Raw genomic sequence first — 24,924 nt, forward strand, 5'->3', positions numbered from 1 at the left:
GAGCATAGACAGTAAGTACAATGCGATTGGGTTCTGCTTGGTAGAAGGTCTGACATTAGTCATTACAACAAGACATTGCTTGTAGAGAGTTACAAGAACACTGCTTGGTATTTAATGATAGTTGAAAAGTGACTAGGATATTAGAACCTATAAAGGATGAAATACGAGATAGACCTGGAAATGCCCTGATGGATTTGCAGAATACAGAAGGCACATCAGTTCCCTCCAGTACACATGGGTTTAAAAATTCATAGTATTTAAGTTAATATTACAATTTTGCTTTTGGAGTTGCTAGGCAACATCAAAAAATAAACGTCCCTGCTCTGAGCTCATACCTTCTTATTCTTCCACTCTTAAAGATTTTGTTACACAAGCCTTCCAGGGCTAAATCCGGCTACTGTTCTAGAAGCACCACCATTATCTGGCATATTGTAAGGGAAAAACTTTTAACATCATACCGTGAAGATTTTTACAAGGAAGTTTAACAGTTCGATTTATTACTAGTGTTTGAGAAGCTCTGTCATTTTGACAACTCTACTCATTTTTCCCTTTAAATCACCTGTCAAGCGTTTAACAAAAGAACACATCAGTTTTCTTTATTTGATGATTTTAATTATGTCTGGGAAGAAGGGAGGGCACATTGTCCAGAGAACTGCCGGCATTGCTTTGGTTTCCTCAGCACTCCCTTCCAGAATGCTGGAAGAGACTTATTAAAGAAAATTACTTCCATACTTAATTACTGGTGAATAATTATTTCAAAAAGGGAAAGCTTAGTTATGCTTGCTGAACCACCATCCCTATTTACTAGTGTACGTGAAAGATAATGCCTTTAACATTCACTTTATCACATTATTAATCACAGTCAGTTATTGACAAAATTATTAGGACAAGTAATAAATAAAAGCACAAGGCAATTCAAAACACTTGCATGCCTTTTCCTTCATTCAGCCTCACATCATGCTCACATTCAACTTCTATTTTTCAAGCTGGAAGTGGAAGCACATACACACTGACATTTGACCTACCATCCCAAGGCTACAAAGGGAAGTTGTCCCAGGTCCTCCTCAGCCTCTTCCAGCCCCACCCAGATACTTCACACTCCTGCTCTATGCACTCCTGCCTGTACTTCCACCAATCTCCAAATCCTCTCCAACTCAAGCAGCTGCACAAGCACAACAATCTTTTCTCCAGTTCTGAAATTTCGACATCCACCTCTTCCCACCTTCTACTTCATACCTTCTGTAGGTGGAGCTACAGGGCCATCCACATGATACAACATATAGTCTGTTATTAAAACCTGTTCCCAGAAGTCAAAACGTCTGTTTCCAGTTTTACTTCCTTGACTACATAATAGTAAATTATTTGCATATATATACCTCTACACTTTGGAAAACCTGATTCCTTCAATGTCCTCTTAAGCTCCACCACCATGCCATACCATGTCTCTTTTGCCACAAATGCAACTCAGATGGTATATGAGGTGGGGAAAGGATCAAACAATCTGCTCACATCACTTTCACATGTGTAAGCCACAATATCCACTTTAAAAACAACACATGTATTGATAAACAAGCACAACTGCCTCTTGTGATTCACTACACCTCTCCAGGGGAATCATGATAGTGAGAGCATACCTCAGTGAGCTACACTGTGCAGCAGTAGAGGAAGAGCTTCTTTTCCTTTCAATGCCGAGGTCTGTCTACTACTCTGCAATTTTATCTGCACCTATTATGCAGACATTGTACATGGTAAAAAGCTGGGGTTGGTAGCTGCCATTTCTATGGCAACACAAAATACAAAATTCCTTGAGAGCAGTTCATTAAAAATCTGTATTTCCTCAGTGTATTTAGTCTTTAAGAATAATTTAACCTTCACAGCTGAGATAAAAAAGGAAATAAAAATCAAATTGTCAAGGAACTTGTAAACTACAGAAATAGCGTAACTGAACTTTATGGAGGCTTGGTGTTCTTGCAATCTCTGTATTACCAGTGAATCTGATCTGGAACAAAATGTTGCGGATCTGATTATATTAAGATGAAAGTTTTGGAGAGAGACCATGTGTTTTCCTGAACATGTTAGTTTCTCATATGTAGAAAACCCAATAAAACCCATGGAGAAGTGCATGTAGTCCCAGGCTGTGTGCACAGTTGCATGTAGTCCAAATGCAGGCCATCTATCCAAGTTCAAAGGAATGTACTCATACACACTGTCAAATCAAGCAGCAGACTGCAAAAGTTTTTGTTAAATTACCATTTTTTGTCTGTCATGCAGTGTATGAATGTGGTGGCAATCAGAAATTAACAAAATTTGCAACAAAAATTAGTATGTTTAATTTTTAAACTATGAAAATACAAGTCAATCTTTTCTTTGGTTGGATTATCACTGCTACCATATGGGAAGCCTAAGTCAGAGACTTTTACAAATAATCTTATTTACAAATAACACACAGTGAACTAGACTTGTATATGTACAGTAACCTGCTTATGTTTTCTCCCTGACAGTAGCTGGCCGTCTCTCCCTATAAACACGATAAACAAAAACCAAGCATCATTTCACCTCCATGAAATACAGCAAAACCATACTGCAGTCAAGTTTAAGCATGTACTGATATTGTCCTACATACAACTACTTTTGAGTACAGAAAACATTATCTTCATTTTGCTGAGGAAGGAACATAAGGAAATTCTGACTCTGCAAAAATCAATGGAAATTTTACCACTGAAGGCAGGACATCATCCAGAAAAAGTAAGTACCAGACTTTCAAATATATTTCAGAATCTATTATGGCATTAAATGCAGTCAGAAAGCACTGACCAAGTGCAGCAGAGCATATAAAGTATTGTGCTTTATAAAGCTATAAAAAGAGTTTCCCAAGACACTCTTCTCCATATTCTGCAATTGCTCTACATTAATACATGGTTGAAATTTCAGGCACTGGGAAACATCCTCCTCTGCAAAGAAGCCAATAATTTAAAGACAACAAGGTCACGTCAAAGATGTGTATCAAGTGTTCAGGGAGGAGGAAGAACAGAGAAACAGTACTCTGAACTTCATTTACACATAGTGCACAAGCAATAACACATTTTAAGAAGGAGGAGCAAAAGGGTGGAGGTTTAACCCCTTCAATCCAGAATAATTTGCTACACAAGGTTGAAAACAGCATTGAAAATATTTTCCTGTTATTTGGTTGGATTAATAAACTAGCAGATGCATTGATATTGTCACTGAAGAATAAATCCCACTTCCATCTTACACATTCTGGAATATCTGGTAATATTTTAAAGTCTTTCATACAGCTCTAGATGTGGATCTAGAGGTCTAGGTGCAACATGATGCTTCCATACCACATGGGATGAAACTGAGAACTTAAGATGGAGCATGCTGGTCTCACAGATTTGATCGCTGAATTAAATGAAAAACAGACACCTTAACATAAAGCATAAACCATTTAAATGGGGGCTGAGAATACAACTGAGCAAGTGCCGTGTTATTCAGTCCAGCTGGCCAGAGCAGGAAATGATATAGAAGGTACAAAGTTTCATTTCTACCGGGATCTGTAGTGTTCATTTCTGACTGAAGATGACAAAGCTAGAAAGAAGTCATGGACATAAATGTGATGTCCAAGAATAGAGAGATTATTTATATTGCTGTAAATCCTACTGACATCAAGGCAAACATACAGGGAGGAATTCCTGATCCCAACCATCTGTTTACAGATAAAGGAAAAAAAACGTTTTCAGACCCTTCAGATTTTGAGGAAAACAAGAACAAGACAGTGCTGGGGGGGGGAGCCAGCCCAGAAAACCTCACTGAGCAATCCTGATTACAAAAATGAGAATCCACACCTCTATCTTCAAACCTTTAAGTGTATAGTATGAAATAAACCACTCTCCCACAGTAGTGTGAAACACAGGAGAGAGACATGGGTATGTCAACAGCACAGAATGATTAAATTGCTTTTTAGTGTATATGTCTTCGTAACATCAATGCATCTCTGCTTATTATTACCAACACTAAGAAATGCTGCAGAGGAAGGTGGTAGAGTGCATCTTCAACACAAGAACAAGGTTGGACGTATTCATTTACCCTAAAACTTCTCCAGGGCATAGATAATTGCTCTTCATTTTATTAATTATTCAAAAAGGTATTACTGCTTTAATTTGCTTGCTGTGCACGCAAGGCAGTAAGTTTGTTATGTAATGAAAAATCTCATTTGGAATGGTATAAAATAGATGCAGCAGATTGTCTTATTTTGATGTCAGCCTGCTTTTTCTGGCTGTGTGTTTCATCAGTGTCAATGGAGCTACCCTCAGCCTTAAGCAGACTATACTGCTTCTCCCCCTTCTCTCCTCAGTTCTCTCTCAAGGACAGAAACTGTGGTCATGAAAATACAGATTGTTTATGGTAAACATCCTAAAAAGCCATTAATTATTTTTGGCTGCCGTAGTATGCAAACATGCCTAATTTCTGTAGAAACTATGAAAATCTCTGCACTTCCAATCAGACACGACTGGGTTTATATTAGTACATCATGAACTCAGCAAAATGTATGAGATCCTAAGGATTAAAACATATTTGTAGTATTTCTGTCCCTTTTACACTCTGTCCTCTAAAAGTGAAAAGTAATTCTGCTTTTTAGAGCAGAAACTATACTTCATGCAGTAATGATGACAACCACATGGATTCTAAACAAAAACAGTGGCTTGCATGAACAAGCACCCACTGTACTGCTAATAGGCTAGAGAGAAGCACTGCATTATTGTCAGTCATACAGTCATAGTTTTCCATCTCTGGCATTTATTCAGTTTTCAAGTGTGAAAACTTAAGCCACCAAAAATCTATTAAGAAGAGATTGAAACGTCACTAGCACTGAAAAAAGCAGCTCCTGAAATTAAAGACAAAATCAGAATAATGAGGTTAGAGGTCCTATCCTGACAAGGCACAGATCTGGCAGTGCAAATAGGTTACAACAACTTATTTGCCAGTTAAAAGATTTCTCCAGCATGGAGTCATCCCAGTCATCATCCATCCTCCTCCCTTCACAGTCCAGGAACAACAGGGATGGGGAATGACAGGGTACCACCATGTTCACGCTACATATGGCTAGTTTGACAGCCCTTAGGGTGCTAATCTAGCCCGCACAAGATAGAGTGGCTGCTCTACTTATTAAATTAGGCTACTCGAATTTAAATTGGTTGGGACGTGGCCAAAGTTCTGCTAGAACTGGCATGCTGCAGTCAGGGCTTAAATGCATCTTTGTTCAACATCTTTGGTTGCACGGAAAGATGCTTACTTCAGCTGAAGTGTGAGCCTGAGCCTAAGCATAACGTCTTCAATACCTTCCTCTCCATGGCTTTGTGAAGCTAAGTGGCCTGACAAAGACACATTTTGTTTAGTGGTCCTCATGCCTTCCACTCCTAATAACACAAGTGCTCCAGCAGTTTATCATGAAGCAAACAAAGTTGGACTTGTCTCGAGATTGGGAGCCTCAAGCCTGCAACACTAATTAACTAACCTGTATTGATCTATACTAATATATACTGCACACAATAGGGTAACTAGCTCTTTATATACAAAAGTAAAAACCATATTCTATACTAAGAGAGAGCTTTTGTGACTCCACCGCAGGGGCATGGAAATTTGGCCACAAATGAGAAAGCTCCATAATCAAAATCAGAACCGTTTTACTAGCAGTGAGTAACTAGCAATGAGGCAGCCTGCAGCTATAACACAGCTGACAGAAAGGATTGGGCTTGGACTGCTTCTTGTGGAGAAAGTAAATGTGAGTGTCTTTCCCATCTTTTTTTGAACCAGGGAAAACAAAATAGTTTCTAGAATCACAAATCAAAATCAGTTTCAGGAATAATGTAGTGAAACTTACTGCTAGGCTACCACAAGAAAAGTGCTGTTTCTACAGTTAAGGGAAACCTTGACGCTCTTTCTCTACTACTCAATTTTATTCTTCATTAAATCCTACTGGTTTACTCTCTAATAAAGCCAACTTCTGACACAAGATTTATAGGCATGCTGTTTGAAAATACATCACCTTTCTCAGTAAACAGAGGCAGGAAGGAAGCAAAAACATTATCTCCCCCCCCCCTTTTCCCTCCTCCCTTCCCTTCCTCCAACACACTGGTTTCATGCTGGTTGCTCTGCTTCTGGATGTGATCATAAACTGGCTTAAAACATTTGCCTTGCAGAGACAAGACCCAACAATTGTCTACACAGATCTGCATTTCCTTCTTTTCTTTCTCTCTTCCTCACAGCATCTACCTTTCTCACCTTCCATTCTTCTTTTTTCACTTTTTCTTAACAACCATCTGGTACATACTTCAGAAGGCACATTGCAATAACTGAAGGGGAATCACTAGGACAAAACTTATGCATCCCTTAATGCTTTACACTTCAAAGGTGTAAAGAAGGCCAGCAGGGTATACCAGCTAGCAATGAAAAAACAAATCAAAACAAAAATAGAGAATCTAAACCACATACTTCTGGAAAAAACTCATGTTCACAACAGCAAACATTATCCTGCAATGTAAAAAACTGAGTGCTTTTTACAGCTTATATTGATTAGTCATTCTGTTCTTTCAAAATTTTCCATGAGTTTTGCTTGCTCCCTTTTTTTTTGAAAAAATCTTTTACACGTACTTTCCTTCTTGATAGTATTAGTCAATCTCAAAGTGATTTACAAAAGAAGTCAGTATTATGTTTCCTATCTGTCAGGCAGGAAACTGAGCTAGAGACAAGAGATAGACCAAAGGTCAGATAGCTGGCTGCTGACAAAGATAAGGCTAGTTTCCATTTCTCAAGACTTCCAATTCAATGCCATAGTGAATATGTCTCTCTGCTTCTCAGTCTGTGGGTAAAATTAAATTTTCTCAAGATAGTTTCCACATAAAATATTTAATAATTGTAAATGTACCACTTTGCAAGAATTTTTTCTCTAGAAGTGGCACACAATGCTACTCAATTATATTTGAATATATACTATATATTACTTGAGCAATAACACTCAGTCTTCTCTCCTTTTAAACAGAAAACAGATTTCTGTACACTGCAGTGAAGACCTTCATATACTAACATCATAAATGCTGCAAGATATTAATCATCTAGGGAATCACAATGAGATGCTACCTACCAAATTTTTGGTCAAACCTCCATGCTGGAACGTGTGCATTGTGCTTCAAGTTGCTATTTGTTGGCAGAGGCACTGTTACATAGATGGGGCCATTCACGGGGATTGGAGTCCCATCACTGTTGAGGAGATGAACGCTGACGGCAGTCACAGGGGTGAGGTCATACCTAGTGCTGTTTCCTACCAAGAGAATGAATTAACATTGTGACTGCAGAATTTTCCAGAATTTAAGATACACCCATGTGGTCCATGACTGCAGTACTGCACCAACATATTTCTCAAGGGATGGTAGTAGTAATTCTCCCTGCCTTACAAAATTCACAAGACGACAGGCATATATGCTCCTTTATGTTTCACTTAATTTTGGAAAATTCTGAAAACAAGAAAACTACAATGCAAAGATCTCCTGCATATATTTTCTCATCTTAGTTCGTCTTAAATAAATATGCACAATTATCACAACCATAATCATGGCCAAGAAAAATAATCTCACAGGCCTTTATTAAAGATTCACATACCCATATGATAGCTAACAAACATCCAAACATGCAGTGACACTGCAAGGATGATTGGTCATATGTGTAAGAATGCCAGGATGTATCTCCTTTGGCCTTTCACTGAAATAAACCAAGCTAAATGGATTATTAGGATACGCAGTGTTATCTTCTTACCTATGTAAGATAATAATAATTCTTCATGTTTAAACTGCATGCCAATGGACATTACTTCATGACAACATGATTTGAAAAACCCTTCAACCATTTAACCAAATGAAACAATGACAGGGAAAAATACCACACATATATATGTATTCAGGGGAAAAAGGCTTGAAGTTTAAAACCAAGGAGATCTGGCAATAGTGGCAGTAGTTTAAACTGGAAGAGATGGAGCTTCCAGTTTTGCAAGGGGCTTGAGCTACCTGGGTTGACACTGCTGCTGGGAGCTGCAGCCCTGCCACCAGCTTCCTGCTGGCTGTGGGGGTTGTGCAGCCACTCCTCCTGCTGTGGGGCTAATCTGAGAGAAGGAACAGGGGTGCTCAGTGGGCAGAGAGCAGGGTGCTGACCCTCCTGTCATCCTGCTGCCTCGCATCAGCATAAACAGACTGTAAAAGCATATGTGCACCCAACAGTGGTATGCCACCTGCGACACTAAGGCACAACAAGGGGTCTTCAGGAATACGCAGTATCTCAGTGACAGTGTTCATTAGGATGAGTACATTCGAGGGAACAGTGGGAGAACATTAAGACCTTTATGATAACTTTTAAGAGTGAGTAAGTCTCAAGGAATGACCTTTGTTAAATTTGGTGTCTCTGAGTAACAGCTCACCGAAGTAAAGACATCACCAGGAAAGTGGGTGGGGTGGGGAAGTGGCAAAGGGAAGGTAAAAAAGAGACAAAATTCCACAGAAATAAGTTCTTCAGATTTTGCAAGAGGTGCCAAACTGAAGATATGGAAAATAACCAGAAGGAACTTTGCATGTGCTTTATTTACTATGATGCACATTTCCCCCAGATTTCAAGGCAAGTGTCACTGTTGCACAGCTGACATGCAAGGAGCATACACGCTGCTTTGACCTACTGTGAATGGAGGGGCAGAAGCATATCTTCCAGAGGGATTAGAGTGCTGAGAAAACAGGCACTCTGAAGATGGCCATATAAGAAAGCCACAGAGCTAACAGAGAAAAAACAGAAAAAAAAAGGTTTGAAAATTCAGCTAGGGCACAGGGGAAGGTTGTCAGCCTACCCAAGCGTTTGTATATTATAGGCTCCAATGGTGCAAAATATCATCCCCTTACAGCCTTAGAATATAAACCAGAGAGATAGAGGAGGGAATTGGAGGGGAAAAAAGACGTTTCTTTATTCCTGATCGTTCAATGCCTCTGCCATGCACCTATAACTTCTGTCAGACTGATCCTTGTCCTCAGGCCACTGGGCCTGGGCCACTAAGTTTCTCAGGCTGGTTTCAAAGAAATAAATTCCTCTTGCTAAGTATCATAAGCTGACCATGTTCTGGCATATACAAATCCCTGATGACAGAAGGTATAACTTCAGATTTTAGAAACATTTGGATTAATAGCTAAGATTAAATTATGGTTTATATTTTACTTATTTTTAGGTATTTAAGATTTAAAATTTTTCTTTCATTACTGTCTTGATAAAGAATATCTGCCCAATATCTGTAAAACTGAATTTTTAGCCCCAGAAAAAAACATGGTAAAACACTGTTTGCATCTTTTTTACTTAAGATGCACTGACACTTTGCTCAGTACTGGGCTGAACAAATGATATTAGAACATGAAGAGATTTCTGAAATCCATTGACCTCTGGCAAGAAGAAATAATCCTTCAGTTTGCCACCTTGCACAGTATGTAAATGCTCATTAAAAAGATACATTTTTCTTTTCTCTGTTGTGAAGGTAAATTAAAGTCAATGCTTATGAAACTCTCACGTGCTATAAAACTGATAAACACATGCACAGATTAAATGGGAATGCAGTTCAATAAATGTCAGCTTTCATTTATTTCTTGTCATTTTTGACATCTGGTGACCTGTAAAGAGCTCTAAAAATAATCAGAGGAAAAACCACTGTGACGTTTGACTGTTTATAAAGAAACAATCAGCCTATGAAACCAGCAGGAGCAATGGTTATTAGCCAGCTTGGTCCATTACTGCAGATGATTGAAAGTTTTGTTTAGGTCAGCTAAAAGGACAAGATTTTATGAAACCATCCTACTGCTCTCCAATTAGTGATTAATACAAACAATAATCTAACACTATACAAGCATGTCACTACTTGTAGCTAAATTCTCTGAAATTTTATGTTTGGAACATGCTGATTCATGCAATGGATTTTCACTTCTCCATATTACTACTTCAACACCCAGCTGGGATTTTGTGAAAACCGTTGGAACTAGTGGAGAATAGGTTTTAGTTAAACAACTGTAGTCACTCTTGATAAATAATAGCCAGAGAACTGAGTTGATTGAAATAAATTGGAGGACCTCTACAGACATGTAAATAAACCATGAAATAATAGAGAAGTAACTGTGGGGGGGAGGAGAGGTGGGAGAGAGGGGAGAAGTGGGAGAGGGGAGGAAGCAGTGTTCAGGAACATTCAAAACTTTCCCATGAAAATTAATGCTAAGTTCTTTTAGGATTCTAAAATTTGTACATATTTTTCTTTTTCTCTTGAGAATGGAAATATCAAAAAATCCTCAGCAAGTGGTGATTTCATTTTTTATTCCTTCAAAAGATTTTCAGGTGAAATCTTCACCGAGTTGCTTGGAAATGAAGAAAAGGAAGTCAATCCAGGTTTAGGATTTTAAAATTTCATGTTTCCACAGCAGGAGAAACTTCTACTAAAAACAGAGGACATTTCACCTATACTATAGTGCATATCCAAATGTATTGTATTTGTAGTCTGTATTATACCATACTGAATACTACAGTATTCAGAAAACAAGGCTATTCTCAGTCTCTTAAACCTAATTTCTTTGCTGGTCATTTTGGTCTTTTGTGACATACTTTTACTTGAAGGCTAATAAAAGTCAAATCCAGGCTTCCCATGCTCAAGTAGAAAGGTTCTTGTCATTGAAGCATACAGAAGGCTAAAAAACCAAGGGTGCACTCATCTGTTTTGTAGGAGGCTAGGAGGATAAAACAGGAAAAAGATGATGTCCTGGTTGTGTAGTTCCCATGAGAGGTGATCATCTGAAATCTTGGAAAGACCTGTTTTCACTAAAAAAATGCAAGGGTGGGAAGCTGGATTGCAGAGTACTAAGGAAAGATTTGGGAGAGAACAATCCCACACACATTGTCAACAGTTTCTTCAGTGGGTTCAGAGATAAAAAGAAAGGAGACAAGGAAGTAGACAGATGAGTAAGATCAAGTGCATTCCTTCTTTTTAAAAAAGATAAAGAGATATTTGATCATGTCTGAATATGAAGAGCCAGAGAAAACTGCAGGTTGAAGATGAGAATAGGGAAATGACAGAGACATAGAATGAGATAGCATGAGATGGAGCAGACAGAAGGATTGGGGTAAGGCAGCAGATACATTTCTAATTGTAATAGAAAAGGAGGTCTTCAGATCTGTACAAAGGGAAGGGTAAGTTTAGTATGCCTTTTTTTTTTAATTTTTCTTTAAAGGGAAAAGCTAACAAGCTCAGTACATAGTTTACACACATGACCTAGCATTCAAAGTCACCTAGATCAACACATCACAAGCAAATGCATCCTGAGAAACAGCAGGGAGAGACCTCAAGGGGTTATTTAGCTTGCTTCAAAGCAGGCTCAGCTAGGCCTGTGCCATCCTCACAGGTGATTATCTAACTGTACAATGCCCTCAAGCAATTGATCCTAGGCTTAAGCTACCCTCACCATAGCAAGATTCTCCTAATCACCAGTCTGAATCTCTCTTGCTGCACTGCAAGTCCACTGCTTGCTTTCTAACCAAATACAGATACAGAGGAAACTATTCTCCTTTTCATACCAGCATTTTAAGACTTTGAAGGTTTCTGTGTCCAATTCTATCTTCCCCTAGTCTACACAACACCAATTATTTCAACCAACAGGCAGTTGCAATCATAAAAATGTATTACAGCTTTGAATTTAACAGTGGTTGTGTTTTTACTACAAATTATTGCTTTCCCTTTGGTGCTAGATGAATTTGCACATCTTTGGCTAAAGCTAGATTCAAAATTACTAACAAAGCCATTGAAACAACTCTTGGTTGAAATAACAGAGTACTAGATCCTTGATAAATGGCATTTTATTTTTTGAAAAAAAAAAGGACAAGAATTCTACGGCTACCTCAAGTTAAATTCTCTTTTGTCCCTTCATGCTAACCTCCATTCTTATACATGCATGTGTGACACATTTTGTTACACTTGTAGTTTAGAGCTAACTTTTCTGATTTCTCAAGGCCTAGGAGTCTTCATCTTTGCTATTCAGTGGTCCGATTTAAAGGACAGTGGACCTTGCTCTCTTGCTTATTGGAACAGCATTTTGATAGGGCAGTTGAACCTGATGATGTGATCATCACCCAAATTTTAAATAATGTTTGCTGGAATGGGGAATAGGAAAAATTACATGGTCAAAAGTGGATCCCTGGACTAATATGAACTCGGAGCAAAACTAAAGGAGTGGGTTACCTGTTCCATTTCCATCTAACCCCTGCAAATAAGGAAAGCTGTCCACTTCCCAGGGTGAACTGGCTGCAGTCAGATATGCTGTCAAATCACTGTAGCTAGTGTTCTCTGGTAATTTCACAGATCTTCTCTGAAAGTGAACTTGTGGCTGAGTCCGTGCACCTAAGAAAATTAAAAGTGACTTTATATCCAATGCGAACAGAATATTTAGGTGTTCATGTTTATGGAAGCACATTTACATTTTTTTTTCATTATAAATTGCAATAGCTTGAGGACAGAGACATCAGAAGACTATCATAAAAGAGGCAGAAAACCAGTATTTTTACATTTATTTTGCAGTTGCCATTATTCTTACGCAAGTATTACAGAGCAAAATTGTGAAGACACCTAATATCAGAAGCTTTTTTGACGATGTTATTTCCCCATATCATCTCCAATTGCATTACACACCTCTTTTAATTAATATAATTTAAACTAAAACTGAGTCCAGAGGTAGGTCATGTAAAAGCTTAGAAAAGCATTCAGTTCCTCATATTTGTTTAAATTTTGTTTCTCCTGAAATAGTCAGATAAATGTAGCTTATACTCTTTAAAGTGATTTTCTAAGAGACAATTCTACCCATAGTCCCAATTAACTTGAGCAATTCCTGTATAAAATTTTTACAAAGCTTTGGCCATGTTAACTATCTCTAGCACTGAGATAATAGTCACTTTTTATTTAAATCACTGGATAAAAAGGTTTACTTCACAAAGCTTGGGTGAAAAGAGTTTCCATATTCTCCCATGCAAAACCCACATCTAAACAGAACCAGATTACTTGGCATGTAAGATTTCACTCTCTTCCTCTGTCTTGTGCAGTTTTAGTGTCTTTTTCAAGATCACTAGGTGTTAATTGAAGGGTCTTTGCTGCAACATGATTTAAGACTGTTTCATGTACTACAGCATTTCATGTCTCATTTAAATCCCAGTTTATAAAGTCAATAGTCTTTTTCAATGGATGCTCACCATTAACACTGTTTAGCAACACACAGCAAGACTCCATCTGCAAGTTTGTGTGTGCAACATGCAAATTAATTTTTAAATCAAAAGCTATTGTATTCTCCAGAGCTCATTTTGCATACCCACAGAACACTCCCCACACAGCACAAAATCAAGAGGCAAGCAGTTTTTTTCTTAATTCACATTTGATTACACGGTTCAAAGATGTCAACTCAAAACAATTTTGCTTCTTTTCCCCTATTAGTCTCTGGCAGACCTTTTAGGCTACATGTAACTTCACTTCAAGAAAGATTAAAGAGCTTTACTCAAAACTCTTAAGCTTTGTTAACTGTCAGTGTCATTAACCAGGAGACTGGAATCTTTTCTTACACTATTTTCTAGCAGGAGCTGTACTTAGGAGAAAACATAAAATTCTACAGAACAAACTTTGTATCAGCCAACAAAAATTGCTATGTAGGTGGGCAACATCTCCAGAGCTGATCATTGTTTAGCTGTCATTTTTCTGGTAATTCTGCAAGAAAAAGCTATAAAACTATTTTTCTAATTTCTGAAACATGTAAGTATTTACCGCTTTCAAGACTGGCAATTTCCTTACATGTTTAAGATAGTCAAACACCTGTGTGAAATGGAAAGCAATCTCCCTTACCCAATTTCTAGGCTTAAATGGAAAATAACATAAAAGACTAAATAAATTGACTGCAATGAACTTGAGGAGGACTCATCTCCTGAGTGATCTCCAATACTGTAGTAGTTTGCTGTACCTCTGGGACAGAACTACTCAAGCCCTTGGGAGCATCTTGACTGCACTGCTGAGGAGGCTACTAAGGCCTGTAGGGATAAGCATCCACAGTAACAAAAACAACAAAACCCCACCACAACAAAGAAACCATCATTAGGATTATCACTAAGAGTTCAGTGTAAAATTGCAGGATTTTCTGCTGTCTACATCTCTGGTTAAAATGAATGATTCAAATTGCTAAGAACCGATATTATATTTCCCAGGAGACACACTAATTAAGAATTAAAAACAAAGTAACTGTTGCTGAGTCTGTAACACTAGGAGAGCCAGGAGCTGCCAAATTTTAACTAGATGGAGAGGACACAGAAAGCCAATCTCAGTTTCTTGAATCTGACTGGCAACATAAAGTGTTCCTATGGCTGAGACCCAAATCTGGCAGGAAACCTGCACAGCAATCACCTCAGATGAAAGTTTGAAGGTGGATGAAACAGCCTTCTCTGTAGATAGTGCATATGCATACAACAAATCAGTGCAGAGTAGTTGATTCACACCCTAGATTAACAAACTCCTTGATACTGATATCCAACTGAAACTTGCCATTCACCCTGACTCTACCCTTGGCTCCTCAGTTGAGTCTCCCCAAACTCAGCAAGAGACTTCAAAGGGGCAGAAGACCAGGAGCAACCAGCAAAAGGCTTGTGAGGGAAGCAGCTACCAAGACTTTTGCCTTCTCTCACCACCTTGCTAGAAGATAATCCAATGACCTCATTTAGCAGAAGTCATAGAGGATTTTAGGGTATATGTTTGGGAATAGACGTACTGAGGGAATTGGAAGTGGTAAAATGGAGAGAAAGATTTGTGTTGACCAGACTCTTAAGAGTATTTTTCAACAAGTCAACACTTACCACTGAGAGTGTATTATTAGTATTGCTTCTATTACTGAAGATGTCTAGATGTGACTTATAAAACCCAAACAAAACCCAAACACATTCAAGTATAATATTGACATGCGAGCTCTCTCCACTTAGTGAGTGCCATGAGGTAAAGGACTGCTGAGCACTGATCTTATCTTCTTTAAACATCCTCTTGTCAACACACTGGCCATGACTCAAATGTTGTCAGCTCCAGTTCACCAGTGCACACCTGAAGACGTAACCATTTCAAGGAGTCCCTGTAAGGCAGTTCTTGTCACATGGATGTGTGACATGTGGCACCAACACTGACATTTGACCTGCAATCTATGTGAAGTAACATCTAAAGTATCATCAATTCATGCTCTGACTGCTCATATGTCAGAGGCAGACAAAGGGTACTCATACACCTCCCATTCACTGAATGCTGAAGTTCAGCTTGTCACTGTGCTGGTATTAAATAACTTAAATGACCCAGTGGCTGGCAAGCTCCAACCCTCACAATTACTGACTGAGCACAGCAGTGGATTATAATGCCATCATGAAAATGAAGCTGGCTACATCAACTCAGACAAACTTCTCAATTGCATAAGTCGCTTGCTTGATTAGTTATTCAAAAACAACTGGTAATTTATTGTATCAGACAGGCTTTTTATTTCCTGGCCTTCTAACTCCAGTGTTCCCAGTCTGTTTCTAGTAGTGCGTTCTATTTTGTTCTCATTTTTGCACTAGGGTTAACACCTGATCAGCTCTTTTGAAGTAGTGCAAAATTACTGGGAAATCAACTGGAGAAATAAACAAGAAAACTAGGCCACAAGGAATTTGGATCAAGACTAGAAAGGCTCCATTCAAATGCTGGTACAATGTCTAGGCTGTCTTTCATTTAGGTTTCATCACAAGACAATTCCCGCGAAAAGGTCATGTAAAATAGTTTTTACTGGGCAAGACTGAGAGTTCAAATCCCAACCCTTAGAATATTCTGGGTACCACTTTCTTCCTTTATCTTCTTTTTCTTCTATACCAACAGAATCAGTTAATTTAATTGTTTAAATACATTGTGAACCGACTGGATCACTTCACTGAAGGGAGCAAAGTTATGTGGAAAATATTTGAGTGTCACTTGGCTGCTAAATGTCCCTCTAACATAACTATTTTTTTTAAGAAAGGAAGCTGTAAATATGAAAAGATTGGGTTTTTTAAAGCCAACTGTAAAATATTAATGCATTTGCATAAGAATATTTAATACCCCATGCTAGTAGAAAACTGCTGGTAAACAACATTTCATGTTTTGTCTAATGGAATCCCTTGCATTTTAACACAGTTCACCGTCCATCTAATTTACCCCATTAGATAATGTCAGCTCTCAAAGTGCAGAATATATATACAGCAGCTGTGCTGTTCTCCAGCTCCTTCTGAGTGTTCCATCAGCTACCTAATTTGTTTAGTGCTTCTTCAGCTCCAGTTGTATCTAGTGCTATCATTAATGAAAAGCCTATTGTGTCTGGATGGTTTCTAACTGTAAAAAAAGATGTCAGGAAGGCATAATTGAATTATATTCCCTTAGATAAAACAAAGTTATCTTGGAATATTATTGAAGACAGTAGTCCCTGGTTTATTAGCTATCTGGTAGAGTTTAAAATTATGGTAATCATAATACACATGAATAAGACGCATTTTATGTTCAAGAAAAGTGCTCACAGGAATATCCCCTTGTTTTGGCTCATCAAAGTATCTTTTAAAATTTCTGTTCTTTTATTAACAGACTCACCTCAGCTATCACATCAATTGGGCTAAGCTAGGTCAGACACCTAGGTCTGATGAACATTTTATTCTTTACAGTGCAATTCAGAAAACACAGTGTTCATCTGACTGATACTACAGTTGCTTTAACTTCTGTGTTTGGCCTTATAAAAAGGTGATTCGAACTTTAGTCTTCCAATACAGTGGGTTTCATCTTATAGCATGTGCGTTTGCAGGCACTCTGATAAGGGTTCCACAGGAAGTACTTAAGAAAAGCAAGTTTATATAGGATATCCAACAATGCAAATATGAGAAATTTTCAATTTTTCTATATCCTACATTTCTAAGGCATCCACAGTAGGAAGCAAGAAACAAAATAAAATCAGAGAAAATTCTTAAACAATAAGAACATCAGAAAATGTTTACTGCAAGAATGGTTAAATGAGGCTAGATGAAAAAACATCCAACAGATAATGGAAGAAATTTAATCTCTAGCTCTCTCAAATGGCACATAAAAGTCCAAACTTGTTTATTACCAAGTTATTCAAATTCCCTAGTCACAGCAGTTAGGGATGACTTTAGCTATTAATCAATTTGGTAAAACTATCCCATAGAGGAGTATTCCTCAGGGAACTCAGAAGCTAACTCCCCACGAAATACCAGTCTCACCCTCTGGATAGAGTTCAGAAAGTACTGGGCTGTCAGGCTTTTTGTTTAGTGTCACTCAGATTTCAAATCTGACTCCCAAAAATCAGCATACCTTGAAATCCTGAGACTATCTGGACTACATCGTCATAGACCATTAGAGTAGCTGAGCGTTCAGGAAGAAGGCCGAGACTCAGTGAAGAGAACACTGTGGGAGAGAAGTGGTTTAAGTGGGATATATTTGAATTCTTATAAACATAACCCCACAACAACAGCACTTACTTTTTTCTACATTTTTGCAAAAGCAGGCCACCCAAAAAATGAAAACCACATTGTATACGTGACAGAAACCACATGCATTTTCTAAACCAAATAATTAAATTTCCAGGGTAATTATTATTGAACTAAACAGCACGTTCTATGCTTTGACTCCTACAAGTCATGCATGGTAGCTCAAAGTACATAAGAGTGCAGTGTAAAGCAGGGTTTTGGGTTACAGCTCCACAGAAAGACTTGTCATTACATAAAGAGGAGTGAAACACTAACTCAGTGTGACTAAAATATTTTTTTCTGTGAAATAGCTATACTTTTAGGAAGATTTTAATGAAACTTAACTTTCAAATACTTTGAGATACTTATATAAATAGTCATAGAGGCAAAGTATGATGAATAAGCCTGAATAATTTGCTTTAAAATACAGCATGTCCTTACTAAGTCGCCACCTACACTATAGAAGTGCTATATATATATATATCAGAATTGTCATTCTACCAGTGGTGTGAAAGGGGACAGATAAATGGTTATCTGCTACAAGAAAGGTACCTGCAAGGACGTCCTTTGCCACTGGGTACTGACATTCCTTGCAGGGGGCTGTGTCTGCATGCACACACATCTTTGGAGAGTGAAGAACATGATATAATTTCATGCCAAGTTCTTCAGACTCAGAAGACCAGAAATATGTATGGAATTAGCCATCAAGCACACCTGACTCCCACACCCATGAAAACAGTAAGAAGTAGACCTGCCTGCAGTCCATGCATGGCTTTCAAAGATAGAAGGAGAGAAGGAGATTAATGAAGACTAGTAATTTTCGGTAACTGAGCACCATCCCACATTTGCACCAAGAAAGTACTCATCCCATTCTGAAGTGATCACGAGCTGAGGAAGACATTTCCAGAACCGAGTAATAATAGAACAGCACAAGCTCTTCTGATTTTCTGGAGTTTCATAAATTTCCTCTGAATTAATATGTATTACTTAATTCAAAAGACCATACAGATGTTAGCTACAGAGAGACTGTACACTATTTCTGTTTTAAGAAATATATTATCTTTTTAAAGACCAGAAGTTTTAGTGTTTGGGACAAATACTGGAGAAAGCAAAATAAACTAGGAGAAACACACTGCTAAGAGCCACCATCTAAAAGATTATCTTAACAACATATATGAACATTAGAAAAAAAAATCATGTTATTGCAAGTACAGATGAGAATTTTCTTTTCGACACTCTACATGTGAAACAGATCTACACATCAAACAACATAAGTACAAAAGCCTACTGCAAGTAGCAATAAGGCCACACAATTACAAAATCTGTTTGTCTTTACTCCAATAACTTAATTTGTATGAAGAAAGCTAATATAATTTAGACACCCTGGGGAGCTCAACACAATAAAAAAACCCAACATCTTCTTCTATATATGCCAGACTATAATGCATATATAACCTCTAAAACTTCCCTTGGGCTTTTCTGCACAATCTTTTCTCAGCATGACAAAGGCAGAAAGTCATAGTTTTTAAGGCCAGAAGGATGACTGTGATGATCCAGTCTTACGCCTGTATAACTACAGCCTCCCCTGAATTAATTACAGCTTCAGTTCCAATAGAAAATGTTGCAGAAAAACTATCCAATTTTCTTTTAAAGGTGCCCAGTGGTGAAGAACACACTGCAATGTCAACGTTCTAGTAAATAATTACGAGGGCAGTTAAACTATGTGTCTTTTTACCCACCAAAATTTATTGAGGTTAGACTTCCAGCCATTTGATCTTCTTTTTATACAAGCCTGCTAGACAGAAGAATTCTCTTACCTGTTTCCTGTTCTCTATGCAGGTACTGATGGACTAAGATCAAATTACCCCATGAACTTTCTCTCTGGTGAAGAAAATAAATTAAGCACTTCCAAGCCTTTCCCTCTAAGTCGTTTCTCCAATTCTTTTAAGCACTCCTGATATAACCCTGCAGTGTTAAAACATTTTACTTGAAGCACGGATCCAGAACTGGACACACATTTCCCTGAGTGGCCACACCAAAGACAAGTTCTGAAATACTATATACCATCTTCTCAGTCTTTACTGTATTTTACAGCTAGGGAACAGATTATTCTGCATTTCTGCATTGCTGCATTGGGACGTTATTTTTAATCATTCATCTACCATGACTCACAGAGTCTTCTGCAGAGTCACTGCTTTTGAGATGAGCTCTCCTCTCCCAGAAACACTATGAGCATCCTCTGCTCCTAAAACTACATTTTACCGCATTGAATACCATGGTTTGCTTTGACTGACCCTACCAACTAGTCTGAACTGTGCTGCCTCAGCAACTTCCCTCTCTCCATCGCACACATTGCTCCCAAATTGTCCTCTTAAATAGGGACTGCCAGTCACAGTTTTTTATCTTCCAAATTATTTACAAAGAAAAATCTACGCACAGCTAAGAGCAGATAGATGATCACAACTTCCATCATGAACACTTCAACAACTCAAGCGATGTTAAATTAATGAACTGTTAATAAGTGGAGTCATGGTTCTGCTGATAAATAGTTTAATGGAAAAAGCGATCTTAATCGTTTCCTCCTACCATTTATCACTATGTAAATAAATAATCCTCCTGCTTAAGTGGTAAGGAGCTAGATATTATTTTTGTTAATATAAGAAAAGTTCATTTCTGCTGAATTATGAAAACAGAAAACCCTTGATGCTTACTTCTTAGTTATTACAATAATATGAGTTCAGTGGCTGCACAGCTTCTCAGCGTAAGATTATAACTAATGTATGTAGACTGTGATCGAAGAATCCTGATCTTTCATCAAAGTGCTGTTACAGTACTTCAAACATTATCACCCTATAGCTCTCAAACCTACTCCCTGCTCATGGTTATCATTTCTGCATTTGAAGTAAACATGTCTATAGTTAATTTACTGCAGCACACAGGACAGCGTATCAGCTTAAACCAGTGCTGTGGGTAGAATGCTACTCCGAATGGTGTATCTGCTCTATGGGGTGACAACTGGTAGCACTGTTAAAAGGCATTTTCGGGAACTAAGGATCCTGCTGTACACATGTGCCCAGACTGCACACTGTAGAATCAAGATTTAAATATGATGCCTGTTCCCCATCATTCAACCAAGATTAATAACAACAACAAAACTTCCATGGTTTTCAAAACTTCTATACTGTGCTGGCTACAAGCATGACAGGCATTTAAATACAGCACATTTAAATGCAAACAGTTCTTGGAATTTTTCTAAAAATACTATAGGTATCTTAGTCAACACAGAAAATAACAGTCTAAGTATCTTGGGTCTGAACTTTTATGCTGTGTCCCTTTTCAGGAATAACTCAAAGAACAACCCTATTAAATCTACATGGGGTGTATCAAGTTGTAACTTGTTGTTTCTTTAATCAAAGAAAGGATTAAGTTCAAGGTACAAAAAGGAAAAGGATTCTACTCCCAATTAAATCAATGGCAAAGTATCTACCAGTTTCAGTGTGGGAAGATCAGAGGTGAAAGGAATCTATTTTCTGAGTTAAGCTCACATTTCAGCTGTGGAAAGAGATTTTGTGGAAACTGTATATGATTACAGGTCTTTAAACTTCAATGACTTACCAAAACAATAATGGCATGTTTGATTCCCTTCCCTAAAAATCAGTATTTAAGAAAAAGCAACAAGCAAAAAACCTAACCAGACAAACTCCAGGCCATGGAAGAGTAGTCACATTCAAAAGATCCAGGGTATGAGTCAGAAAGACACAAGGTGAGAAAAGGTTCAGGCAAGAAAAGGTTATTGCATGCTTTAATCATATATGATTGTGTCTTAAGGAAGTACATGAAACATGCTGAGGAAGCTGCAATTCATCTTATTCAAACAGAAGGAAACATCAAGGAAATTTCTAAACAGTCACAAAACAATTATGGTTGGAAGGGACCTCTGGAAGTCACCTGCTTCAACCAAGCAGAGGAGTATCCAGCTGAATTTTGAGTATGTTTAAAGATGGAGATTTCACAACCTTTCTGGAAAATCTGTTCCAATCTTTGATTACTGCTACTGTAAAGAACTGTTCCCTTTTATTAATTTGAAATTCTCCTTGCTGCAGCTCATTTCAGTTGCTTCTTATTTGTTCACCATGCACCTAAAAGCCTGGCTTAGTCTTCACTACAGCTCCATTAAGTAGCTGGAAAATGTGGAAGAATACAGTAGAGGAAATGTAGAAGTCAGTCTATCTTACTTGAAGCAAGCAAGTTCAGATAAGTAAACAGCATGTTGAAATGCCTAAAGCATAATTCTGAAGAGATTCAAGTTCCTTTTCCCATATGAAAATATATTTGCTGCTTGACCTTGTGGCAAGTCACACAGTCCTTCCGGCTATGTTGATACTAACAAATAAAATAGAGCCAAGGCGTGGGATTGAACACTGCCCTGGTATCATTTGTACTATTTAAATATTAGTGCACTTAAAATGTGGCATGGCTTTGGCCTCAGCTAATGAGGTGATATTTAGGTGTGATCTGGGTATAATACAAGCCTCAGACTATTCCCAAACTACTTTCACCCAAATTGTGGCTGGGGATTAGAGGAAAGACAGATAAAAACTGGGGATGTGGCCTTCTTCATTTAGATGTTATGTCTCCTGGTCTGAAAATCACTCTCGATCTGTTTTATTTAGCAGTACAGAAATAGTTTTCATGACTCAGTTTCCCCTCCTGTACAACTAACGAAAAGTCTCCCACTTCCCATAAAATTTTGAGGCATTCTGATAAAAACTAATATGCAAGCATTATTGTTGTATTTGTTTGCCTGTGGAAGAAACAAACCACGCTAATTAAGCTAGAAAAAATCCTTACATCTGGATAACATAACTGCAGATTAAAACTGTCCTATGGACATAGCCAAGAACTGAAAGGCCAGGACTTCTTTTGTACACTACAGCCTGAAGTGCAACAGTTGTTGCTACACCTTGGGGGAGAAATGAATGAGTACATTATAGCTGTCGAAACAAAGCACTTGGAAACAGAGTTCCCATAAAGAAAAATATCTGGAACAGATTTGTATTTTTTGTGGAGCTGTAAGAGCACCAACAGTTGTTTGAAAACTGACACAGCACAGTATCAAGGACAGCCAGGAGGAGAGCACATCTCTGCATAGCCCTGATGCCACAGTTTAACTGAGGAAGAAACCTTGCTTTTTTTTGAAACACACAGATGTTCTTCCGCCCACCCAGGACAGCAAGCATTAAAACACATCATACAAAACTGTGTAACTTCCTTTAGATGCAAAATCTTACCTCAGAACAAAAATAAAGATCTCTTACCAGGCAATCTTACAGGTTTCCATGGTGCAGAATTTGGCACATATGCATGTTTACTAGCAGTCACTATCAGCTGATTGCCCAACTTATACTGAAACTTGAGGAAGGCAGTGCCATCTGCTCCTGAGGTTCCAGATGCAATGGAGATCTGGTTGGTAAAAATCTCAATGAAGGCTTCAGTTACTGGCTGATGTGTGCTGGCATCGCTTACATGGACCTTCAGCGTTACTTCTGTAATGACAAACAACCACAGCAATTATCGTCCAAAAAGCTTCTGCAGGAGGCAGCAGTTAGAACATGCTAGCACACCAATGATCAAAGAGACATCAGGCTCAGTGCTAACCTCTGACACTTTGGTGCCAAGTACGACCTCTTGTCCTGGCCTGCAGTTCTCCATTTCAGGCAGTCACTCTTTACACTGCAGATTCTGCCACAAACCAGACCAGGTCCTGAATTATTGCCTTTACTGCTAACTCCAGCTGTGGAGGCATCTATATTCCACTTAAGACTCACAAACAGCTGGGCAGCATATCACCAGGGGCAGGCAATATTCCCTTTGATGGGCAACATGTCAGTCTCACAGTAGCATCGTAATTCTAAATATGTGTGCTATCAAACATCATGTATTAGTCATGGACAGCACAACATCGTAACTCTCTGTGAGGTCCCTGCCTCTCTGTGCCTCTGCTCTGGACAGCCTTTTCCACCAGCAGCAGGGAGAGGGAAAAACTGGCAGTGAGCTGCGCTCCTTGACCCATTCCTCAAAACATCTCTCTCTTTGTGTAGCACAGGAATGGAGGTAATCTGCTGTGATGGAAGCCCAGGAAGAAAGTGAGCAACGAAGTGGGCTGTGTTACAGTCAGAGATTTTGAACCCCAGTTGGAGAGATTGCCCCAGCTGGCATAGGACTTCCTTGGTGGGGTCTAACCAAGGTGGTGAAATCCCACAAGATCAGGTCCTTGTCCTCAAAGCACAGGATGACCAGGTGGGATGCAGAATACTAGCAGTGAGGAAGAGAGGAACACTTCCCACCCTCCCTCTCTGTTCACTGGCCCTTTTTCCAAAGGGGCAAAAATGTCACAGCCCCTAGTGGTATCTGCTTGTCTGCGGCAGGCGGAGGAAGCAAGCAGCCGGTTCAATGTGAATGATAGAGCAAGCTTCAACTTTATTGAAAGAAATCACACCTTATATAAGCACTCTACAATACACTACTTGCAACTCTATTGGATACATTTAAGAAACTACATTATAATATCTCAGCCATTGGGTACATTTAAAAGGTCACATTATAATATCCCAGCCCCTTGTGGCATTTCCGGTATGCATAAACATCTTTCTTGCTGTGAACCTGCTTCCCTCTCAGGGCTGTTTTTCTCTCACCCCCAAGGTCATAATGTGCCCCAACTTATCTCTTTGTTCTCACAACAGTCCCTGTTAGCATCACTGTACCCTGGGTTTTTTCCTCTGTTTACCTCAGGTGGCTGCAATCAGCTTCTGCAGGGAGCTATGGCCTTGCTTTCTGCAAGCCGTTCTCCAACACTTGTCAGCCCTGACACTACCACACTGGTCCCCACATACAACTGGTGGGTATGAGAAGCAAAGAAGTGATGGTTAAGGCAGTCAGGAAAATCATACATCTTGTAGACATGCAGTCAGAAGCTAACACAATGGACTAGATTTTCCTTGAGTAATTTGCCATTTTTCCAGAAATTAATTACTTGTTTAAATGTTTCCAGATGTACAATATTTGTCCACTCCAGGGCACTCCTATGACTAAACCATGCATTGTGTCACCAGGCTTTTGTTACATAAAGTGCAGTGGCTTGTGCAAGACAGTCCCTCTGGAAGGCATTCCTCTATATCTATGATTATTATTCTGCCCCTCCACTAGTTCCTCTGCCTCATGCTCCAAAGAGACAGCTGTTGTCTTTCTTCAGGAACGATGACTACGCATTTAGCAATGCTGTGTTCAAAAGATCCAGCAACGGTCCAATGTCTCCACCCTGTCTCTTATACACAT

The 24,924-nt window shown here is 38.6% G+C and overlaps 1 protein-coding gene across 1 annotated transcript in view; it reads right to left on the reverse strand.

Moving 5' to 3' along the window:
• FAM171A1 (family with sequence similarity 171 member A1) overlaps window positions 1–24,924 on the reverse strand; it is a 52,268-nt gene that overhangs the window by 12,484 nt on the left and 14,860 nt on the right. The window contains exons 3-6 of the mRNA XM_026843318.1: window positions 22,908–23,135; window positions 17,435–17,527; window positions 12,290–12,448; window positions 7,142–7,318 (exon numbers count right to left, since the gene is read on the reverse strand). Of these exons, the coding sequence (XP_026699119.1) occupies window positions 7,142–7,318; window positions 12,290–12,448; window positions 17,435–17,527; window positions 22,908–23,135 (657 nt within the window). The remainder of the gene's footprint in view (window positions 1–7,141; window positions 7,319–12,289; window positions 12,449–17,434; window positions 17,528–22,907; window positions 23,136–24,924) is intronic.

The sequence above is a fragment of the Athene cunicularia genome, assembly GCF_003259725.1.
Source record: "Athene cunicularia isolate RWA chromosome 2 unlocalized genomic scaffold, athCun1 chr2_part1, whole genome shotgun sequence".
Classification (NCBI taxonomy): Eukaryota; Metazoa; Chordata; class Aves; order Strigiformes; family Strigidae; genus Athene; species Athene cunicularia.